Source organism: Maniola hyperantus, chromosome 19, assembly GCF_902806685.2.
Source record: "Maniola hyperantus chromosome 19, iAphHyp1.2, whole genome shotgun sequence".
NCBI lineage: Eukaryota > Metazoa > Arthropoda > Insecta > Lepidoptera > Nymphalidae > Maniola > Maniola hyperantus.
This window is the reverse complement of record NC_048554.1, coordinates 117,653-139,106: the sequence shown is the minus strand read 5'-3', so window position 1 is coordinate 139,106 and position 21,454 is coordinate 117,653. Positions and strand designations below refer to the sequence as shown.

The 21,454-nt window shown below is 42.0% G+C and overlaps 1 protein-coding gene across 4 annotated transcripts in view; it reads right to left on the bottom strand.

Annotated features, from left to right (window-relative positions):
• Nucleotides 1-655: 655 nt before the first annotated feature.
• Nucleotides 656-21,454, bottom strand: part of LOC117991428 (uncharacterized) — a 28,155-nt gene continuing 7,356 nt past the window's right edge. Inside the window, exons 4-6 of one of the 4 annotated variants that reach the window (XM_069504949.1) lie at nt 5,158-5,512; nt 4,645-4,726; nt 3,924-4,061 (exon numbers count right to left, since the gene is read on the bottom strand). In XM_069504949.1, coding sequence (XP_069361050.1) covers nt 4,676-4,726; nt 5,158-5,512 — 406 coding nt within the window. In that variant the 3' untranslated portion in view covers nt 3,924-4,061; nt 4,645-4,675. Of the gene's footprint in view, nt 4,062-4,644; nt 4,727-5,157; nt 5,513-21,454 lie in introns of all 4 variants that reach the window. The other 3 variants (XM_069504948.1, XM_069504947.1, XM_069504950.1) reach the window with 3 other exon arrangements.

Below are 21,454 nucleotides of genomic sequence, written 5' to 3'. Positions count from 1 at the left end.
TTGGGAGGTCAGCGGTTCGATCCCGGGCATGCACCTCCAACTTTTTTTCCAAAAGTGTGTAAAATCTGCCAATTCATATTTGGCTAGCGTGGTGGATTATGACCTAAATCCTTCTCATTCTGAGAGGATAACCCTCTTGCTTATTGAGCCGGCGATGGGTGGACATGATAATGGTGATATTTATTTGGATACAAAGAAAGGCCTGCTTAATTATTACTCTGAACTCTTAGCTCGGCGCAAATATTTATCAGGATAAAAACGCTATCAAGCAGAGAGCGTTTCCCAAAACTGCCCCACCTATATACCTATACATATACCTACCTAGCCGAAAATCCCGTAAAAAGTAAGGAATATAAAAGTGAGCCCTAAGAAAGCTCGTCCTTGTGAAAGCTTTTATCATTTTCAATATTGTCGTCAGGCGGGAGAGGGGTGGGGTGATTCTCTCGTGCAACCATAATGCTGTGGGAAGCTGGGATTGTCTTGAATATTAAGTAGGTCTTATTCCATATGAACTCGTTGTATCATAGTCGTGAGTGTTCCTGTAGCAGGAATTTAAATACATTTAACAGGAAAAGCTGACTAACTGACTGGCTGATCTATCAACGCACAGCTCAAACTACTGAACGCATCGGGATAAAATGAGGCATGCAGATAGCTATTATAACGTAGACATCCATTACGAAAGGATTTCTTGAAAATTCAACCCCTAAGTGGGTAAAATAGGAGTTTCAAATTTGTTTACTTAAGTCACACGCATAAGCTAGTTTACAATATTATGATTTATTTAAATGAAAAGTCCTAATAGAGTAATAGATTATTTCTATGATTTATTTTCCGGGATAAAAAGTAGCCTATGTCACTCTCCAGGGCTTCAACTATACCCATGCAAAAAAATCACGTCGATACATTGCTCCGTTGCGACGTGATTGAAGGACAAACCAACAAAGAAACACACATTCGCATTTATAATAAGGGTACTGATAGCTTAGATTTAGTTTCAAGCTTACTTTTCCAGGAATGTCCCTCAGTAGCCAGACGCCTGGTCCCCCTCCCCCCGACCCAATCTGCGCCCCATCGAGCGGCGCCAAATTGAAATATTTACAGCGCTAAAATTATTTACAGATTTATTTCCTTCTACCGAAGCTTGCCTGGTACCTGATAAGTACATGGCTATTTTAAAAAGTTCCAAAATAGGTATTATAATATATTATATTTTTAAATATAAAGGACCTCTTTTTGCCCGACTGCGCGACATCAAGACAAGGTTATGTTTTTAGCACAGCAGGAACGGCGGGATAGATCTAGATCAATGAGGCATGTATTAATTAGTTCAATTAAACCGTGTACCCAATTGGCAGTTTTTTTGTTAGCTCTTAGGTATCGGTTTCTACTTTCTACAATATGGCATTGTATCGGAATGCTAGATTGCTTCGCGGCGCGGCATTGCTGGTAGGGTGGTAACTAGCCACGGCCGTACCCTCCCACTATACCAGAGACAATTTATAAATTATAAATACCCAATTTTCCACAGCCGGGAATCGAACCTGGGACCTCCCACTTATAACCACAGCGCTCACCACTCCATGATTTTTTTTACTCCACAGTTAATTTAAAAAGTTTAACCGCCAAAGGGGCAGTTTCCTTTTTAGGGTTCCGTAACCGAAGCGTGCGTATTATAAAGACTCCGCTGTCCGTCCATCAGTCCGTACGTCCATCCATCCGTCTGTCTGTCAGCAGACTGTATCTCGTGAACCGTAATAGGTAGAAAGTAGGTTCATCAGAAGCGTAATCATACTGTTTGTCGCCAGCTCCTCAGATTAGCATTTACCTTGTATAAGTAACGTTTGGTTTGTATAAATCAGTTTGTTCTGCAACATTGTGTCCGTTGCCGCGAAGGTCGCGCCCGGCGCCACGGGAACATCAGACATACAATATGTAAACTGTAGGTAAACATGTAAACATGACAGACGTGGCGAAGGTCTCCATACTCCACGCCCTGAACCGCCACCATCGCGCGCAGACCTGCTGGAACATTCCACGAGGTTGTTCAGAAACCCACCCAGGTGTTGGATGACCTCCAACCCGCTGGACTCACGACCATAAGAAGGAAAGTGGGTGGATGAGGAAGAATAGAATAGAGCATATATTTTATTCAAGTAAACTTTTACAATTGCTTTTGAATCGTCAAACAATTGAATTGACCACTGGTTCTGTAATGCCGTTCCTACGGAGACGAATCAGCAAGTAACTCGGCGGCTAGTACATAGCTCAAAAACCGATAGAATGGCAATCTCGCACCGGAAATCTCAGCGTTGGAAGACTCTCCACTATGACTAGGAGGAGAGACGAACATCAAACGTGTCGCAGGGAGCCGCTGGATTCAGGCGGCGAGACCGTGGCGTGTGGTAGGTCCTACAAGAGACTCGTCCGCCAGCTCTTCGACTGCATGCACCTACCTACTGCAGCAAGGCACAACGTGACCATGTATGTTACGTGTCACACGTGACTTACCATTGACAGGACTTACACGATCCCACCATCTACATCTACAAGTACCGACATTTGCATAGACCGTGCGGTGTGCGGTGTCAACCTTTATACAGTAGGTACGCAGCAGAAAATAATGTATATCGACCTTTAGAAGGAGATAGCGGATTTGTAGAGCGGCGTTGTCCCTGTCGTTGAGACCGACAAAAATTCATACAAGTATGAGTGATTGAGACAACGAGCTAAAAGCCGAAATGTCACTGTAAAGGCCGATGTACATTATTTTCTGCCGCTACGCACTACGTGTTTGGCAAATTTGATTGACGGGGATTGTACGGGACACATTATATTATTATGATTTATCAAATAGCCATTAGTAAATACCGTAGGTAAATACCGATATATTGTTTTGTCCAGTAGTTTCGTGTTGATATTCCCCCGGGAATCAAACTTGTCATACCCGTGTTATCTACAATGTAGATAGATATCGTCGTATATAGCCCATGGCGCATGGCGCATGGCGCATGGCGCATGGGGACCATGGGCAATTGACGCGTGATATCCGCTTCCATGGGACTACTTATGCATTAAGCAACAAGGCAAGGAGATGAGATAGTCACAAGCGTTCGATGTAACAATTAGCATTTGCAGAGGGACCGGTCACCGGAGAGCGCGGCGTTAGCAGACTCCACACTAGGGCATACGACATCATACGAGTCACAGGAAGCCGCTGCAGCAGGCGGTGCAAGACCGTGTTTTGTCGGTTTCCCGTCTCATCGACAGAGACAACGCTCTACAAATCGCCTTCTAAAGGTCAGAAAGCGTTGGTGCGCGGGGCCCCAAATGCGCGGGCCCGTAACATAGTCACTAGTCCGCCCCTGCAAACAACGGCGATGAGTCGCGAGCCTGGCTCGACGGCAACCAAAACCGCGAACCACGAATGCCGGAACGTTACCGTAGAGATACCAAAACCGCAGTAAAGCTCGCACATTGATCACGGCTTCAATACAGGGTTGTTTTGCATAATATCAAAATTCGAAAGCCATCATGAACTATAATCATTTAGCTAGAAGTTTGTGAGATATTGTTTGTTATGGCAGTAGTATATTACTGATAAACACTTTTGGTATCAATTTGAATAATAAACCGATATAATTTATTGTTTAATACGTACTCTATTTAAGCCTTAATATAAACCTGTTTCATTTTATACTAGATGATGCCCGCGACTTCGTCTGCGTGGACACTAGGTGGGCGGACGACATCAAACGAGTTGCAGGGAGACGCTGGATCCAGGCGGTGCAAGATTGTGGCGTGTGGAAATTCCTACAAGAGACCTATGTCCAGCAGTGGACGTCCATCGGTTGACAATTAACGACGTATTATTATAATGTAAGTAAACCACACTGTATGATGATGTACCTATCAGGCTATATAACAACATCATGTCCGGCGCCATGCACCTCCTCCTCCGCGCCCTTCTTCTTCACGAACTCGCCGTGCGACTGGATGGCGTGCTCCACGGTGTACAGGATGTCGATGTACTTGCGCGCGCAGTTCGTGTACCAGATCGTCTGCAGGGGAAGGCAGTGCTAACATTACTGTGGTGTTGCTCAACAGGCCGAAGTACTTGAACACCACGAACGCTGGTACAGCCCTTGCTCGACGTCCAATCTACCGTGTTTCCAGCCAAGTATAACCTAAATACCTTCAAGCCAACAGTGAATAGGCATGATCTAGGCAAGCGCACTCAAACCTCGCCAGCTCTTCATTGCCCTGACGCGCGATTGCGGTACAATGACAGCTACAATGTCCACCATCGCAATCACCTCTGATTGGTTGACGCTCGCTGACTATTGGCTACAATGCATTGTTGCAACGAGAATAGCACAAATTCAGCCAATCACAACAATTGAGATTGTAGTAATGTTGTAATTTGCGCAACGGATCAGCCTGGCTGTCTAGCGCGGAAATGCAGCCAATATTCTTGGCACCATTCCACGCGGGAATGATTTTTCTAGTAATTAGATAAGGCTAGCTTTAAGTTTTATTGTAATATTTTCATGAAACGCTAAAAAGATAAATTGTGGTAAAGAAGCTGGCCCTGAACCATGCCTGTTTCACTAAAACAAAAACTTGTATAAAAGCAATAAGTACCTGTTCATACACGCGTCGTTTCCTCCGCCATCTAATCGATAGTGTGTAAATGCGCTTTATGTCCAATACCAACTGCGCCAATCTAAACAAATACATATTATGTCACAGTCGACAATATTTTAAGTCTTTTGGAATCATCATCACGATCAACCAATCGCCAGCATTCTATCAGTAGAGTATATGTATTTAGAGAGTAGAGAGCCGTTCTCAGGAACGGCCTCAGAAAAAAAAGGTTTAGGCAGTCTGCCACGCTGGTCCAGTGCGGATTAGCAAACTTCACACCTTTGAGAACATTATGGAGAACTCTCGGATGCAAGTTTCTTTACAATGTTTTCCTTCACCGTTAAATCAAGTGATATTTAATTGTTAGAAATTTAAAACGCATATAAATCCGAAAAGTCAGAGGTGTCCGACATCAAACCCCCGACCCTCGACAAGAGGCTACCACAACTCATTAACCACTTCGCTATCACTGCTTGTATCACTAGCTAGACTCTCTTTTGATAAGTCTACCTGTTCATTATAAAGTTCATCCGTAACGAGGGGTCGTCCTTGTGCTTCTGGAGGATGGGCTCCAGTTCCGTTATGCGCCTCTGGGTGCCGTAGATGGCCTGCCTCATCAGGTCGAGCAGCTTCAGCTTCAGCTGTTTGACGGGAGGGTCGGCGCCGCGCAGCAGCTGCGCCGGCGCCGCGTCCCCGCGCGGCCGCCTCAAGCCGTTGTCGTTGACGAACGTGTGCAGTTGTCGGACGAGGATGCTGTCGTCGGACACGTTGTTGGCTCGAGCGACTCTGTCCAACCGTCGCTCGAGTCTCGCGTACAGTTTGTCTGCGACGGCAGTGGCGGCCGTCAGGCTGATCAACGTGGTAACTGAAATATCATTTCATCATTATTAACTCACTAGCTGATGCCTGCGACTTAGTACGCGTGGATTTAGGTTTTAAAATATCCCGTGGGAACGTTATTTCCTCAAAATCGGGTTCCTCTTGCTACTTCCTTGGAAGAGCATGAACATTGTCATCTATGACTTTTTTATGAAACACGCCCCGGAAAGTTCCTCATTGCTTAAAAGTAAAACACACATAGCTCCGAAAAGTTAGAGTTGCGTCCGGAATCGAATCCCCGACCTCCCGAATAGGAAGCGGACGTCTTAACCACTAGGCCATCACGGTCTCAATTATTGAATAAAATACTTTATAATATAAGGTAATTTAGGTACCTAAGGTATTAAATAAATTAATTATAAATTAGAAATGCAGTTAATACTCACACGCTGCAGTAATGAGCATATCGGCCGGCGGTGGTGGTGGTGGTGGCGGTGGTGGCGGTGGTGGTGGTGGTGGCGGTGGCGGTAGTGGTCGCGGCTGCAGCTCCCATTACATTTTATTGCCGCGTTTAATGGCGTGCTTCACCGCGCCATAAACTGCGTACTTCGTAATTATATTCGTTTTCATTAAACTATTATGTAAAAGACGTACTTAGCTGTTAGCTGTTAGCTGTTAGCACGTACTCCTTAACAGCCAAGCATTTAGAAATTTCACTATTGCGTAAGTTTTTCGCAGTTTTGTAAACTAAATAGGAACATATTTCCTTTTTCGTCCCATCAATCAATCTCAAAAGGCACCAGTTTTTTCATACAATTTTAATATGGGTAAAGGTATGGTACCTTCAAGGCAAGAGTAGGTAACAAAAGGTATGGTACCTTCAAGGCAAGAGTAGGTAACAAAAGGTATGGTACCTTCAAGGCAAGAGTAGGTAACAAAAGGTATGGTACCTTCAAGGCAAGAGTAGGTAACAAAAGGTATGGTACCTTCAAGGCAAGGTAACAAGTAGGTAACAAAAGGGACTAAAATAACTACGCAGCAGATATTATAAGTTGCAAGTACAGGTGCACTTTCTATTGCGTCACTCTCATAGTCCAACGAGACGGCTATCGAACATGACCGGGGAGAGATCAGGACCATCTTCTCGACCCGGGAGTCGAAGCCCACTAGACTCAAGACAGAATAAATTCTGTAATATCTAGATAGTGTGTGCAGGTGTGCAGTGTGAACGAAGTTTTCGTCGAGCGGGGCTCCGTTTTCTCGTTTTACAATCGCGGACAATAACTCAAGGCTTTACGACGCGAGGCGCTGAGCTCCTCAAAATATTCTCCTCAAGGCTCAAAGGGTACGTTTTGAACACGTCTCTCTTAAAAGCCGTTTCACAAAGTATTTCTAGAATCCTTTCATTGAAAAATATGAAAGCAGTCGAACGCGATTTTAAAAGCTTACATTCTTATAACTAAGTACTTTAGTTTGCACTCAAGTTATCGTGTACAATATGGAGTTCTTTGCATCGCTTTTCAACATAGGTATAGCTTTTATTGAAATTTTTAGTAGGTATTTAAAGTTAGGTAATTTTCGTATACAATACCTACTTTACAGTGGAAACCTCGATAGCTTCACGATTGAAATCTTATCTTTAACGGTGAAGGAAAACATCGTGATTCCTCACGATGTTTTCCTTCACCGTTAAAGCAGACTGTTCATTTCAGACCGAGAGTTTTCCATAATGTTCTCAAAGGTGTGTGAAGTCTGTCCATCTGCACTTACCTAGCGTGGTGGACTATGTCCCTTCTCATTCTGGGAGAAGACAGTAGTGTCTGGCGAATGGCGATGTGTTGAAATGTTCATTTATGTCAATAGCAAACATAATATTTTATCTTTGAAAACGGTTTCAAGACAAGGCAAGAAAAACATAAACATGGATGAACCGACCTCACGTCTTGTTAACCGACCTCACGTTTTGGTAACCGACCTCACGTCTTGTTAACCGACCTCACGTTTTGGTAACCGACCTCACGTCTTGTTAACCGACCTCACGTTTTGGTAACCGACCTCAAGTCTTGTTAACCGACCTCACGTTTTGGTAACCGACCTCACGTCTTGTTAACCGACCTCACGTTTTGGTAACCGACCTCACGTCTTGTTAAACGCATAAAATATTACCATTTGCTAAATTCAATACACAAAGTCGAGATGATAATAATCTCGCGAGGTATCTCCAGCCTCCAGCCTCCAGCCTCCAGCGTCGGACTCTGAACGATTTTTCGCAATTTGAGAGCGCCCAAAACTAAATTTCCGGCTCTCTTGTAGGTACTCGGGTTTTAGAGGTCCGTATCTGAATGGTACCAACGGGACCCTATTACTAAGCCTCCGGACAGACGGACGGACGGACGGACAGGGGAGTCTTAGTAATGGGGTCCCGTTGGCATCCTTCGGGTGCGGAACCCTAGCGGCTGTCCGTCCGTCTGTTTGTCAGCGTGAATCTCGTAATAGGTAGAGTTGAAATGTTCACAGAATATAATATAGGTGCTGCTATAACAACAAATAAAGTAATAAAAAATTCAAAATGGCCGCCATGAAAATTAAAAAATAAATAAATAGTTTTATTACTTGTATAATGGTTGGTACGGAAGTCGGAACCCTTCGTATGCGGCTCCGACTCGTACTTGGCTGATTTTTTCTCTCCCTTTGAAGGCTGGAATTACGAGCCCTCCCTTGCGGAGGACTACCCGCTACCCCCCCCCCCCTCCGCCCTTTCAAGTTTCGCGATTTCAATTTACTTCCGGAAATATGCTTTATTAACTCAATCGTAGTGCATCGTCAACTTAACAAATTATTTGTTGTTGAAGCGACAATGTTTTGTTTGCAGATAACATTATCAATAACTAGCTGATGCCCGTGACTTCGTTCGCGTGAATGTAGGTTTTCAAAAGCCCGTGGGAACTCTTTGATTTTCCAGGATAAAAAGTAGCCTATGTCCTTCCCCGGGATGTAAGCAGACTCTGTGCCAAATTTCATAAATGCGAAAGTGTGTTGGTTTGTTCTTCAATCACGCCACAACAGAGCAACGGATCGGCGTGATTTTTTGCATGGATATAGACCTGAGAGACCTGCAGGGCGATTGTCTAAAACCTGCATCAATCATTATAACAATCTCAATTGTTCTGATTGGCTGAATTTGTGCGATTCTTCTTGCAACAATGCATTGTGGCCAATAGTGAGCGAGCATTAACCAATCAGAGATGATTGCGATCGTGACATTGCAGCTGTCAAACAACCGCGATAGGGTGACTGGAGTGCGACATAGGCTAGTTTTTATCCCGGAAAATCAAAGATTCCTGGGATTTTGTCTGCTAGTGCTGTTACATTACGTGATTTAGGTTTTTTTAAAAACAGAACTTCACGGAGTACCCCGTAGAAAAATTTTCTACTTGAAATCAATTTCATTGTATTGCGTAATCAGTTCAATTGACCGTCATATAAATTGAATTCATGAACACACTGAAATTGTAAACACTACGCCTCGTTTCGAATTCAGTCGCTAGGTACCTAACTAGCTACCTACCAAAGCCTCTAGGAATATGATTAATAGCACTTGTATTGATACGGGATTATAAACTTTATTGCTTGACAATACGGTACATTTAACCACAAACCGATTCAATATACTTAGTGTTGCGACTAATATCGATATTATGACGATTTATTTAACCGACTTTCAACAAAGGAGGTTTTTATTAATTTTAAAAAGCATGCAAAATACTAACATTAAAACATAATAAGATATTCGTAAAAAGGTAATAGACACCACGTGAATTTATGGTTACATCACAAAAAAAATTAAAATGTGTTCATGAACAAATAATTAGTATTTTCAACTTTCAAAGTAAGATTACTACTTATACCAAGTGGGGATTCATATGAAAGGGCTTTACCTGTACATTCTAAAACAGATTTTTATTTAATTTTATCCATAATGGTTTTGATTTACCGTGCAAAATGTCGAAAAAATACGCCTGTATTAACGGAACCTTCGGTGCGCGAGTCTGACTCGCACTTGGCCGGTTTGTAATATTGGCATGGATTATTAATTCTTTGATTAATAATCTACCTACTACATCTAATCTCATCTAAATCAGCCTGTGGTGGCAAAGGCCTCCCTCCGATCCTTCCACAATTTTCTATTTCGTGCCTCTTCAGGCCACGTAACTGTAAAGTTATCTAATTCATCACGCCAACGTCGCCTCGGCCGACCACGCTGGCGTTGATGATTCTGGGGCGTCCAAAAAGAAGCAGATTTTGCCCATAACTCATCTGGCATTCGGCACGCGTGACCTGCCCAGTGCCCAGTCCCATCTGAGTAAAGCGGCTGCAAGGCCAACGTCAGCTACTCGCGTTTTGGAACGTATAGCAGAATTAGTACTACCAGAACTACGGGATCTGCTAGTTTTATACATAGTATGCTGCTACCTACTACATATTTCTTTTAAAAACTATTGTAATTTCTAGCCATCTTCAAAAGCTGAACCTGTACCTCACCTATACACGATCTCGATGTGAGGATGGTGTCTATCGTCCTATTATTTATTCTATCCAACTTTTTTTTGTAATATAAAGACTTCAGCTGTTGCCACCCTTACCGCTTCTAAGTTGTCATACGACTTTGCTTACTGTACCGACATTGCCGAGGAAGGCAAAGTATCACATCACACTCACACTAATATTGTAAAAAAGTGTTTATATGTTTGTTACTCTTTCACGCAAAAACTACTCGACAGATTTGGCTGAAGTTTGGAATGGAGATAGCTTATATACTGACTTAACTGACGTTTAGGCTACTTTTCTTACACATAGATAGATTTAAGAAATCTACATCCACGCGGATGAAATCGCGGGTATCATCTAGTCGACAATAATAAATCGATTATCGATAGGTCATACAAAGTACAACACTATCGAATAATAAATGTAGATCGCAGTTATAATGCAAACGGTATTGTTAAGCGGAATGAGCCGATTTGGATTAAACTTGTGACATTAACCTGTATTCCCGTCTGGCTGGAGCGCCGCGAGGTCGCTGACCAAGGTCACCCCGAGCTGGAGCGACGCGAGGTCTGCGACCAAGGTCACCCCGAGTTGCACGGAAGGTCGGACTAACGTATTTCAAATTGTATTAAAGTAGTGGTTTCCACATTTCAGGGACAGACACGCGCGAATGATCTTAGAAGGATTCCGTTTTCATTTGGACGTATGGAACCCTAAAAAGGTCCCAGGTTCCGCTCCACTAGCCCTTTCCACGTGTAGGTGTACCTTCAATCAGCGGTAGGTGCCTACTCCACCGTGAAGGCCGGACGATATTGACGTTTCTTATCTGCTTTGTACACGTTTTTGTCAGGGACAATCCATTTCACTTCAATTACCTAGTTACCTTATTTTTTGTCGTGAGGAAAATCCATCATGGATACCAACGGCCACGGGGCAGCACAGTGCTTATGACATGATCGACTTTTTTTAAATTCTGTCGTTTTGGTCTTACATTCTATTTTCAATTTCTGTGGCAGAGGAGAGAACAGCTCCTAAGTTCCATTGAAAGGAAAACCCGACGTCAATCTAAGCGACTTGCTATCGACTATAGGCAAGGCGATTACTCGCTCGTCGCATTCACACCTTCGCTCATAGCCCAGCGACGAAACTGTACCAACCACACACTCGCTTCTCGTTGCTCGTCAACACGTTGGATAATCGCCGGTTGGTCAAGTGCCTTGGTAGTGATACAATTGTATATTTACTGTGGATGCTTACTAAACTATTGCATGCTGCTGACCTCACCTTTTGTGAAAATTTATAATTTTGCTTTTTAAAATTTATAATTTTAACAATTTTTTGTAAGTATATTTATGTTAGTTAGTACTCGTAGTTTTGGCTTTTTGGCCTTTATGGCCGTTCTAATTAAATAATAAATAAATAAATAAATAAAATAAAATGTAGCATATTTAATGGTCATTGAGAAGTTCTATCCTCCAGAATTGAAGATCCATACCAGATGAATGTAGACTCAAAGTGGCATTAGATACACCCTTATAAAGAAAGTAGAGTTATTATCGATTTCAGGTTAGTTAAACAAAATTAAACGATAAAAAAACAAACGCAGAAATAGAAAATATTAGGTACAGGTCAAAAACACAAACGTGGCGAACCGACATCATCAAATAAACTAAACGTGTACATTATGTTCATATCAAACAAAAATGTTACTTATCTAAAAGCAACCGCAAACATTACCACAAAAGATAATTCTATCAAAGAAAAGTAAACTACAAGAAAACATCCACTCGGCAAGTGGAGTGTGGAAGGCAAACAAACCCGCTGAGCAACAAAGGAACCATTTATGGAATCACCTCGTCACATAAAGAGAATTAAAAAAGAATCATTCGCGTCACAGCCCCGCCCGCCCTGCCTCCCGCCCGCCCGCGCCCCGCGCCCCGCGCCCCGCCCGCCCTTCAGGTGGCATCGATCTCCTCCCGCCTGGCAACTAGACTCGTTATGTAGGTACACTGTACCTAGCCTAACTACTAACAGGTACACGTCTTCTGCTTATTGTTGCTCTAGGCTATAGGCTATAGGCTATAGGCTATACAGGCGAGCTAAGTCTACAGAAATAGAAATACATTTTATTCAAATAAAGCTTTTGGATCATCGCAAATCTACCATTTTCGGAATCACCGAGCAGAATCAGTAAAATACTCGCCAGAAACTTTTTTTATTGCAAGATAGGCTTGCGCTTGACGACAATGCACAAAGGGATGTTGAGGTCTCTAGGTTGGAGCGCGTTTGCCTTCAAGGAGCCTGATATTCACTCTTGCCTTGAAGCTATTTAGTGTCAGCAACATTACTAAATCACTGTTCATATTTAACTGTTGCTTAAGATGTCTATGATAAGTATAATAATAAAAATATAAATAGAAACATATTAATAAGAAAAATTTAATAATATAATTAGTTATTGTTAAATTAGTACTTGATTTGTCACAACTGGCCGGAGCGGGGCGACTCACTCGACCAATTAGAAACGTTTACGAAGAAAGGGTATTTAAAGAGTGGGAGAATCTTACGCGAGAGCAGCGTTGCCACTTGCCACATCTACGTCTTTTTACGTAGATCTACTAACTTTAGGCCTTTCCTGCAAACCTACGAACTTCAGTCCCAGAATCTACGTATTTTTTATCAAATTGTACAAAGTGATCGAATACTTAGCCTTTTGAGGCTGAATGGGCATAATTTGAATTTCTTTTTCATTCATGAAAAAGGTTATTAAAAAAGTTCCCTTTTTACACAGTTACAACAATATACGTGTGACTGTGTAAAATGGAACGTTCGCTTTGCAGAAATTGTCATTAGTGTCACTGTCAGAAATACGCGACAAGACCTATGGACAAGACTCTTTTGGCACGTGGCGAAAATAAAGCCGCCATCTTTTGAAGTATCACGGTGTGACCTTAAATGCAGTGTTGCTAAGTAAAAAAAAATTAAATTCACTGTTTTTGTTAAATATTAGAGCCATTCCATTTAAATAACATCATGATAATATATCCTAATAATATATTGTACAGCATAAATGTGTCTGCATCTTATAGCTATATTTAGCACCAGGTAACTAATTAATATAGCTAGTCCATGGCCTATAAATGGTTTTTATTATTCTTTCTCTATTTGGAAACAGGGACGGCTTTCCCAATTTCTTATTCAGTTAAAATTAAATAAAACTTACTCGACTTTCGACATTGACATTTTCAATATATTCTGTAAAATTGAGGAGATTTTATTTGCTGGCAGCCGTCGTTCGACAACTACACCCCCCTATCAATGTCATTCAAGTGCCAAAAGAGCCTTGTATGCACTATGTCGTACTATCATAGAGATACTATGCATTTCGATTCAAAGTTCAAATTCAAACGGACTAACAACTTAATGAAAACAAACTTAAGAAACAGACTTTTCAATTAAACACTAACTGGCCTACTTTTTACAAAAATTAAATATAAAAAAACAGTGACCTTTGCAAGAATTTTTTAACAAATATGTATGAGTATCATTTGCGTGAGGCTGAAATTGATGAAAATGAATAAATAGGCTACTTGACACTTTTTTAAAGTTGGTCTTAAATGGTTAATATTTGTCCTATTATATCAAAAAAATTAACACTATATTTTTTTGCGCCCTAAAAACCGTAAAACTTTAATTTAAAAATATATTTTTCTTAGACAGGTGAAAACACTGTCGGCCATGTTTGGCCGATAGATTATCTGTGCTCTGACGTCATGCATTTGTAAACAACAGCATAACCTCCCAAAGTTTAATAAACATGACTTCTATACTAGTTTACATGAAAAATATAGTAATTATCGTTATTGTATCATCCGAGAATGTAAAAAACGCATCGATAAAGACCACAGGAAAGTTGTGGATTAGAGTGCCCAGTGAAATAAATATACGTAACACGCGAAGACTTGCTTAAAGGGATCCTATATGACTAACGACTTCAACCCTTATTTTTGCAAAGATCACTTTGTTGTAAGTCATACTTAATAACTTATTCAATTTATAAAGAGAAAACGATGTTTTTTTACGTTTACTATGAGTTTTTAGAAATATATAAAAACTAGCTTATGCTCGTGACTTCGCCCGCGTGGACTTCATAAATTTCAAACCTCAATTAAACCCACTCAGAGGTGAAATTTCAAAAAATCCTTTCCTAGTGGATACCTTCTCTTTACCTACAAAGAACACACCCACCAAATTTCATGTATCTAGGATCAGCTGTTTAGATGTTTAGACTCTAAATTTTATATATATGGATACTACGTTAGTCCCCGCGTCAAATCGGGATGACATTTCTTTGTTTACATATTTAATGACGTCACATCATGGCTGACAGCGTTTTCTGCGTTTCAAATAAAAATAAAAACTGTATTTTTTTAAATTGGATTTATATATCCATCCTGCGCTTTTAATAATTGTTATTGATATATTTCGTTGTCTTAAGCAAAATACTATAATAAATAATCATTTATTGGACGAAATTAGATATGAGTCAAGTAGCCTATTGTATGACAGAACACTACCTTACTCTCTTCATTTTACCCAGAAAAAAAGTACGTAGATCTACGAACTTTTCATCCGAAATTTTTACTAAATCTACGTCTTTTTCTAATGTGGTCTACGCCTTTTTCAAAATCCGAGTTGGCAACACTGCGCGAGAGTCTAGCCGGCTGCGCGCCGGCCCACTCCGGCAGTTGATGTTTGGGCATCAAACGTGAAGGTCAATATTGAAGTGTAAAGTGGAATTGTGAAGTGATAAAATATAAGGTGGTATCATTATAATATTATTACGAGTAGATTATGTATTATTTCCCTCCATTAACAATTATAAAATAGTCTGATATCTCCTGACATCACAAAATGTAGGATTTTGTTGGGGTAATCTGCAATGGTGCTGACATTACTGCCAGGAAACAATAGATGTCGGAAGGGCAGACACACCTTGGCAACGTTGAGCAAAACGTTTCGTCCGAATAGATCGGATGTCGACCACATAGGGATTCCAACGTTCACGGCTTCACGCTGTTCTGTGGTGGAGTGGTAAAGGAGGAGGGCGCCCTCCCGCACTCCGGCCCATACCACCGAGAGGTAGGTCGAGCTGTGGGAGGTGAAGGGTTGGCCCTACCCTGAAAAAATAAACATTTTCTACGGGATTTTTGCCAACCCTAAATCCACGCGGACGAAGTCGCAGCAATCAGCTAGTTGTGTTATGAAAGCGTGCGCTTTGGGAACCATACATGAGATTGTGAAGCGGTCGCGAGTTCATTTATCATTCCAGCAACATACGTCCGTCCGTCAGTCCGCGACAGGTTGAGATGGCAATCGGGGTCTCCCACAGCCGCACGTCCCCCGCACGTCACCCGCACTGAGCTAGCGCGGGCGGCGGGGGCTGTGCTGGTGTACGAAGCGTTTCCTCCTCGAATGCCACTTCATCCTGTCGCGTACTATACATACGTGTATAAGCCGTCACCTGCAGTAACTACGGCTGCCGAGCGAGGTGCACACTGGTGTATGACGACGCTGCGTTGCAAATTATATCATACTTATACAGGCATGTGAAACATGGCTAACATTTCACGCTCTACTCCAAATAAGCTTGTTAGAATTACTTGTACGACAAGAATGTGTGGCGGTTACCACAATAGAAACTAGATGGCGCTGTTCAATCGATGACGTAGTCCCGAACAAATGTACCGCCGATGGTAATCGCACTAACGGAGTTTTCTGCAATCTGGACTATATATATAGAAGTTTCAAGACATAACCGTCCCCCCCGGTGACGCTGTAGCGGCCAATAGGGCCTACGCAGCATAGTCAATCCGAAACAACACATAACCGTCGGCCCAGCTGGCGCTACCGAGCACAATCAACCGCTCGGTGGGAGATCTCCCCTTTGGTACGGTCGAGCCTGCACACCGCTCCCGTACAAATGCAACTTTATGGATCCGAGACATGGCTGCTATAGTCGATGCATTTTAAACTGAGTCGTCGAGTTATCTGTCTGTTTCGTTCGCACTTACCTGCGACCTGTAAGTGCGAGCGAAACAGACAGATAACTCGACAACTCAGTTTAAAATGCGTCGACTATAACCACAGATCCCTCATCTAAGCTGCTAACTATGGGAAGATTAGGATGCTCAGAGTCACTCGGAGTGTGAGTGTAAGAGCTATTTGTCTTGCTCTACGTGATCAAATCAGGGATGAGGAGATCAGCAAGAGCACCTACTCCGGTTAAGATAGGTTCCAACGTCAGCCTCCTACTCAGGAGGGTCCGGAGTTCGATTCCTAACTTTTAACCTCTTGCCTCTCACTTTTCAGAGTTTTTATGTTGTGCGTTTTAAGTAATTAAATGCCACTTGCTTTAGCAGTGAAGGAAAACATTGTGAGGAAACCTGCATGCCTGAGAGTTTTTCTAACGTTCTCAAAGGTGTGTGAGTTCTGCCCATCTGCACTTGACCGGTGTGGTGAACTACAGCCTAACCCTTCTCTTTGTGAAAGGAGACTCGTGCTCAGTAGTAGGCCTGCGATAAGTTGACGATGAAAGTACAGCTATCATGTCACGGGTACAATCCGTCGCGACATCTGCCACAGTGTGCACCAGGCTGATAGCAACAATGAATGTCGCGCACCACCACCTTGTCACATACTCGTGTAGTAGCTGATGATGAGGAACCTCTCACTTTGCGCACGAGTCACGACCCTTGCCTACTTACTGATTGATAACGAGAAAGTGCCGCGTCGACTGCAGATCATGACGTCCTGGGTTTGAGGCCCATCAAAGTCAAAGTCAAGTTGTTTATTCGGAATAGGTAACATGTTACGCACTGATGGGCAAAATTGTTGATTTGGAAGATGATATAGTGGTGATAATTAATTACGTTAGCTACGATGGTTCCAAACGCGCCCCTCTGAGTTGTGTGAGCCTGAAAACCATATCCATACCTACTCATAATAATATAACTGCGTCGGTGTGTTCGCCGCAACCTAGGAACGGAGTGAGTGGTACTGTATATGGGTAACATGGAGAGTAACACAGACTAGGTAAGTACCTACTTTTCATTCCATAAAATCAAAGTTCCCGCGGGATTTTTAAAACATGCGGTCAAAGTCGCGGGCATCAGCTCGTAATCAATTATGGAAAGGGCGGCGACCCCTAGCAATGAAGAATACAATGCAGAAATTATTGATTCCATCATCATCCAAATCTTTTCCCGAAAACTGCCTGATGTCTCCAAACAAAACAAAGTGGTTATCAAAAAATTTTGAGTACATTTCAAACATAATTAACACTCGAGCAGAGAATGCTAGTCACCCCTCGGGGTGGGTGTGGGGCCCCCGACCCCAGGCCCCCCGCGCGCCCCGGGAGGGGCCTGCGGTATAAATAGCCGTCCTTGCTCAGTGCCAAGGTTAGCGCAGATCGATAAGGGTAGCTCCATCGATATACCAGATCCGAGATACACATTACTGTTTCTAAATCTGAACATCACTACCCTTATTATGTAATTGGTTAATGCTCGCAACAACGTCCACATGAACTACATAAATTTCAGCCTCCTATTTTACTTCCTTAGGGGTTGAATTTTCAAAACCCTTCTTAGCGGATGCCTACGTCATATTAGCTATCTGCAATCTGCATGCCCAGCCCGATCCGTCCCGTAGTTCAACTGTACGTTGATAGATCAGTCAGTCACCTTTTCCTTCTAAACATAATTTAGACATTGGAAAGTGTGTTTATTATTTGTTGATTTGTTAGTTTATTGGTTGGTTGGTTTGTCGTTAATCACGTTACAACGGACCAACGGACTGAAGTGATTTTTGGCATGGGTACAGTTAAAGACCTGGAGAGTGACAAGATCGTGTCGTGTAGGGGACACCCTATGTCCGGCCCTGGATGATGATATTGATGAGCACTATTATAAATGACTGTAGCAGTTAGTAGTTTAAAATGCTCACCATAAGTACCTAGTTTTATCCAAAAGAAACATCAAGAAACTCGACGGTTGCTCTTTTAAAAAATATTTTGCAAACATCTTCTAACAGCTGCGTAAACTAAAGCTGACCAACGAACCAATCCCGCACCAGCATCCAGCCGTCCGCGTCGTCGCCAGGCATGTCTTCATACCAACAGTTAATGTATCGATGAATCGCCTACTGTGCAGGTATAAAGTCAGCAATCTTTGTACGTTGTCAGCTATATCAGTGGGCTCCCCGGGCCCCGCCAACCCTCCGCACATTCGCAGATAAGCAACATGAATGGGTGTGGGAAAGGTGCTACATTCTAATTGAAACTTGAATTCATATCTAAAAGTTACTTTACTCTCCTAAATATTACCTTAACACCCTTTTTATAATGATTTAACACGAAAGAGAAAAATAATTTGGTAGATTGAAAAGTTGATTAGGTATTTGATGTTTTATTGAAGTTATAGGAGATTCGGCGCGAGGCCGAGGGTGAACAAATAAAAATAATTTTAGTTACGTTTTATAGTTACGCTAGCTTATGCTCGCGACTTCGTCCGCGTGGATTATACAAATTTCAAACCCCCTTAGGGGTTGAATTTTCAAAAATTCTTTTAAGCGGATGCCTACGTCATAAGTGTCATGTCGTAACAGCATACGTTAGTACTATTATATATTCTGTGACAGCATGCCAAATTTCAGCCCGATCCGTTCAGTAGTTTGATCTGTGCGTTGATAGATCAGTCAGTCAGTCAGTCAGTCAGGCACCTTTTCCTTATATATATTTAGATATTTACAAAAATCTTTAGGTAGGTATAAATTATTAGTTAATCGTTAACTTTATGTGAAACCTGTATTTTTTTATTAGAATAGCGAGCAAACGAGAAGGTGGGTCACCTGATGTTAAGTGATTACCTACCGTCGCTTATGAACATTTGCAGTACCAGAGATAGGTACCTACCGCAACAACACAGACTTCCCTCTCTAAAGGCGATAGAACACGTAAAGAGAGCTTACATAGAGATGTAAGCTCTCTGATCTCTCTGCGGTGCTCCAGGTGGCTCCAGGTGGCTCCAGGTGGCTCCAGGCTTTGCAACAAGCCGGTTAGTTTGGGATCGTCCAAAAGTATATTTTTAAAGAATATTAACCATGTTTATCATAACTAATACCTCTTCCCCTCCAATTAAGCGTAAAGCTTGGGTTAAAGGTACGACTAAAGTACAATGGGTAGGGTTCGAACCGCCGACCTTTTGAATTTCAGTTCGCTCGTATAACCGTTGAGCTATTGCGGCAATTATCCACATACATATAATTACAAAGTACATATTATCGTATCACCACTTGGCCGGGTCTGGCACCCGCTGCACGTCGCAGGGTAGTTCCGGCGCGGTTTGCCAGACACGCGCCATGGTGCCAGAGTGCCAGAGTGCTGGTGCGGAAACATCAACAGTTAGACTTTTCACCGCAATTAATAGCCTCATCTGGTGACAGAAGGGCTGGCTCATTATTTGCGCAACGGATCAGCCTGGCTGTCCAACGCGGAAATGCAGCCAGTAGGTATTCTTGGCACCATTTTACACGGGCATGATATGTATAGTAATTAGATAAGGCTAGGTTTAAGTTTTATTGTAATATTTTCATTAAAAAACTAAGTACCTAAAGTCGGTAAGTACGTTGGTATAATTCCTTCCTTAAACCTATTTATACCTACAGTGGAATAGTATGCAAAATATATCTACAGCTGTACCTACCTAAATAGACATAGATTCGCTTTCATTTGAGGCTTGAGCTGACATGCCACTTGGCAGTCCCCCAAGCTGGACGCTGGTCGCTGAAAGCAGTCCTGTCTGTCCGTGTGTCCGCCGCGTGCCAACTATCTGCTACTTCGTGAGTATGATGTCAGGCGAATATTGTACAAATGGGACAAAAAATTGCAGCTACATTTTCATTTTCAGTGTTACATAAAAATCATCAAGATCAACCCATTGCCGGCCCACTACAGAGAACTGCTCTCTGAACGAGAAGGGCTTAGCCCACAGTCTGCCAATAGCCAATCCGCACACGCAATCCGGCAGACTTCACACACCTTTGGGAACATTATGGAGAACTCTCATGCATGGAGGTTTCCTCGCGATGTTTTTTATTGAATAATATGACATAGCTCCGAAAAGTCACACATGGCTACGTGCCGGGGAAATAGAAGGCCGCAGTGGAAGCCACTAGGCTATATCACTGCCTATTATATTCTGTTATACTCATTCTCTAAATAAAACTAAATTGAAAGTTCTAAATCTATTGGTAGTCGGTCGCTTTTCCACAGGGAGCATTATTATCACAGGAACACGTTTAGACTTTAGATTGTCATTTTGGTTTACTTTACTTAAAATAATTTCTTTGTCCACTGCTTGCCCAACAGTGGGAAAGCAGATAACAATAACAGATTACAAGAAGTCCCTTCAGTTACAATGATCTCGACAGTAATGATTGTGTAAGTCGCGTTAAAGCGGCCCAGTTTCACGCCCTTTGGAGTACAATGATTGATTGTTCGCCCCTCGCCCGTCGCCGGGAGAACTGGGGGGAAGTGGGGGGAGTCCATTCACCCCCTCCACTTCGGAAACAGTTGCCATCATTTCAAATTACACTCAAATTAACTTCAGATGGCTTGTAATAATTCAAATAGGCTTTCGAATATAAATAGAGAGCTAATATTCAAAACGATTATTGTGTCGTTGCCGAAGTGGCAGAAAATATTTATTGAATTTGTTACTAAGATGTGTACCTATTTCTATATTATGTACACCTACCCACCTACCTACCTACTTGTGTAGTCAAAGTCAAAGTCAAAATTATCAATTTGTAAGATGATAGGTAATATAGTAGTGATAATTAATTACGTAAACTTAAAAATAAAGATACGAGGGTTCCAAACTCGCCCAAGTCTGAGAAGAGCCCACAACAAACTCAGCTGGGTATTCTTTTTATTATCACCACTTTACAGAATCCTTAAACTTATTAGAACTATCACAAAGCTGTGAAGCAACTTATTCCTAAGCTTTCTTATCATTTAAATAATCCTTTACATTGTAATAGGATTTTTCAATAACTTTACGTTTTATGAAAACTTTGAACTTGTTGAGAGACATCTCTAATATATTGTCTTCCGGAAGCTTATTATAAACGTATGGAATTACCAACAAATGAGTTGCTACCTTTATTTAGCCTAGAGCCCTAGAGCCCTAGAGCCGGGCACACATGTAGCAAAATGATAAGTTATCAAATATTTTTTTTAAGTCGTCTCGATTGTGTACGACCGAGTTTATACTATAAAACAATTATTGTAACCGTAAGTCGTAACACAAGTCGGATCGTTGAACGCGAATGCAGTAAACATTGTGAACCAGCAATAACATGTGATCATAAACGCAGA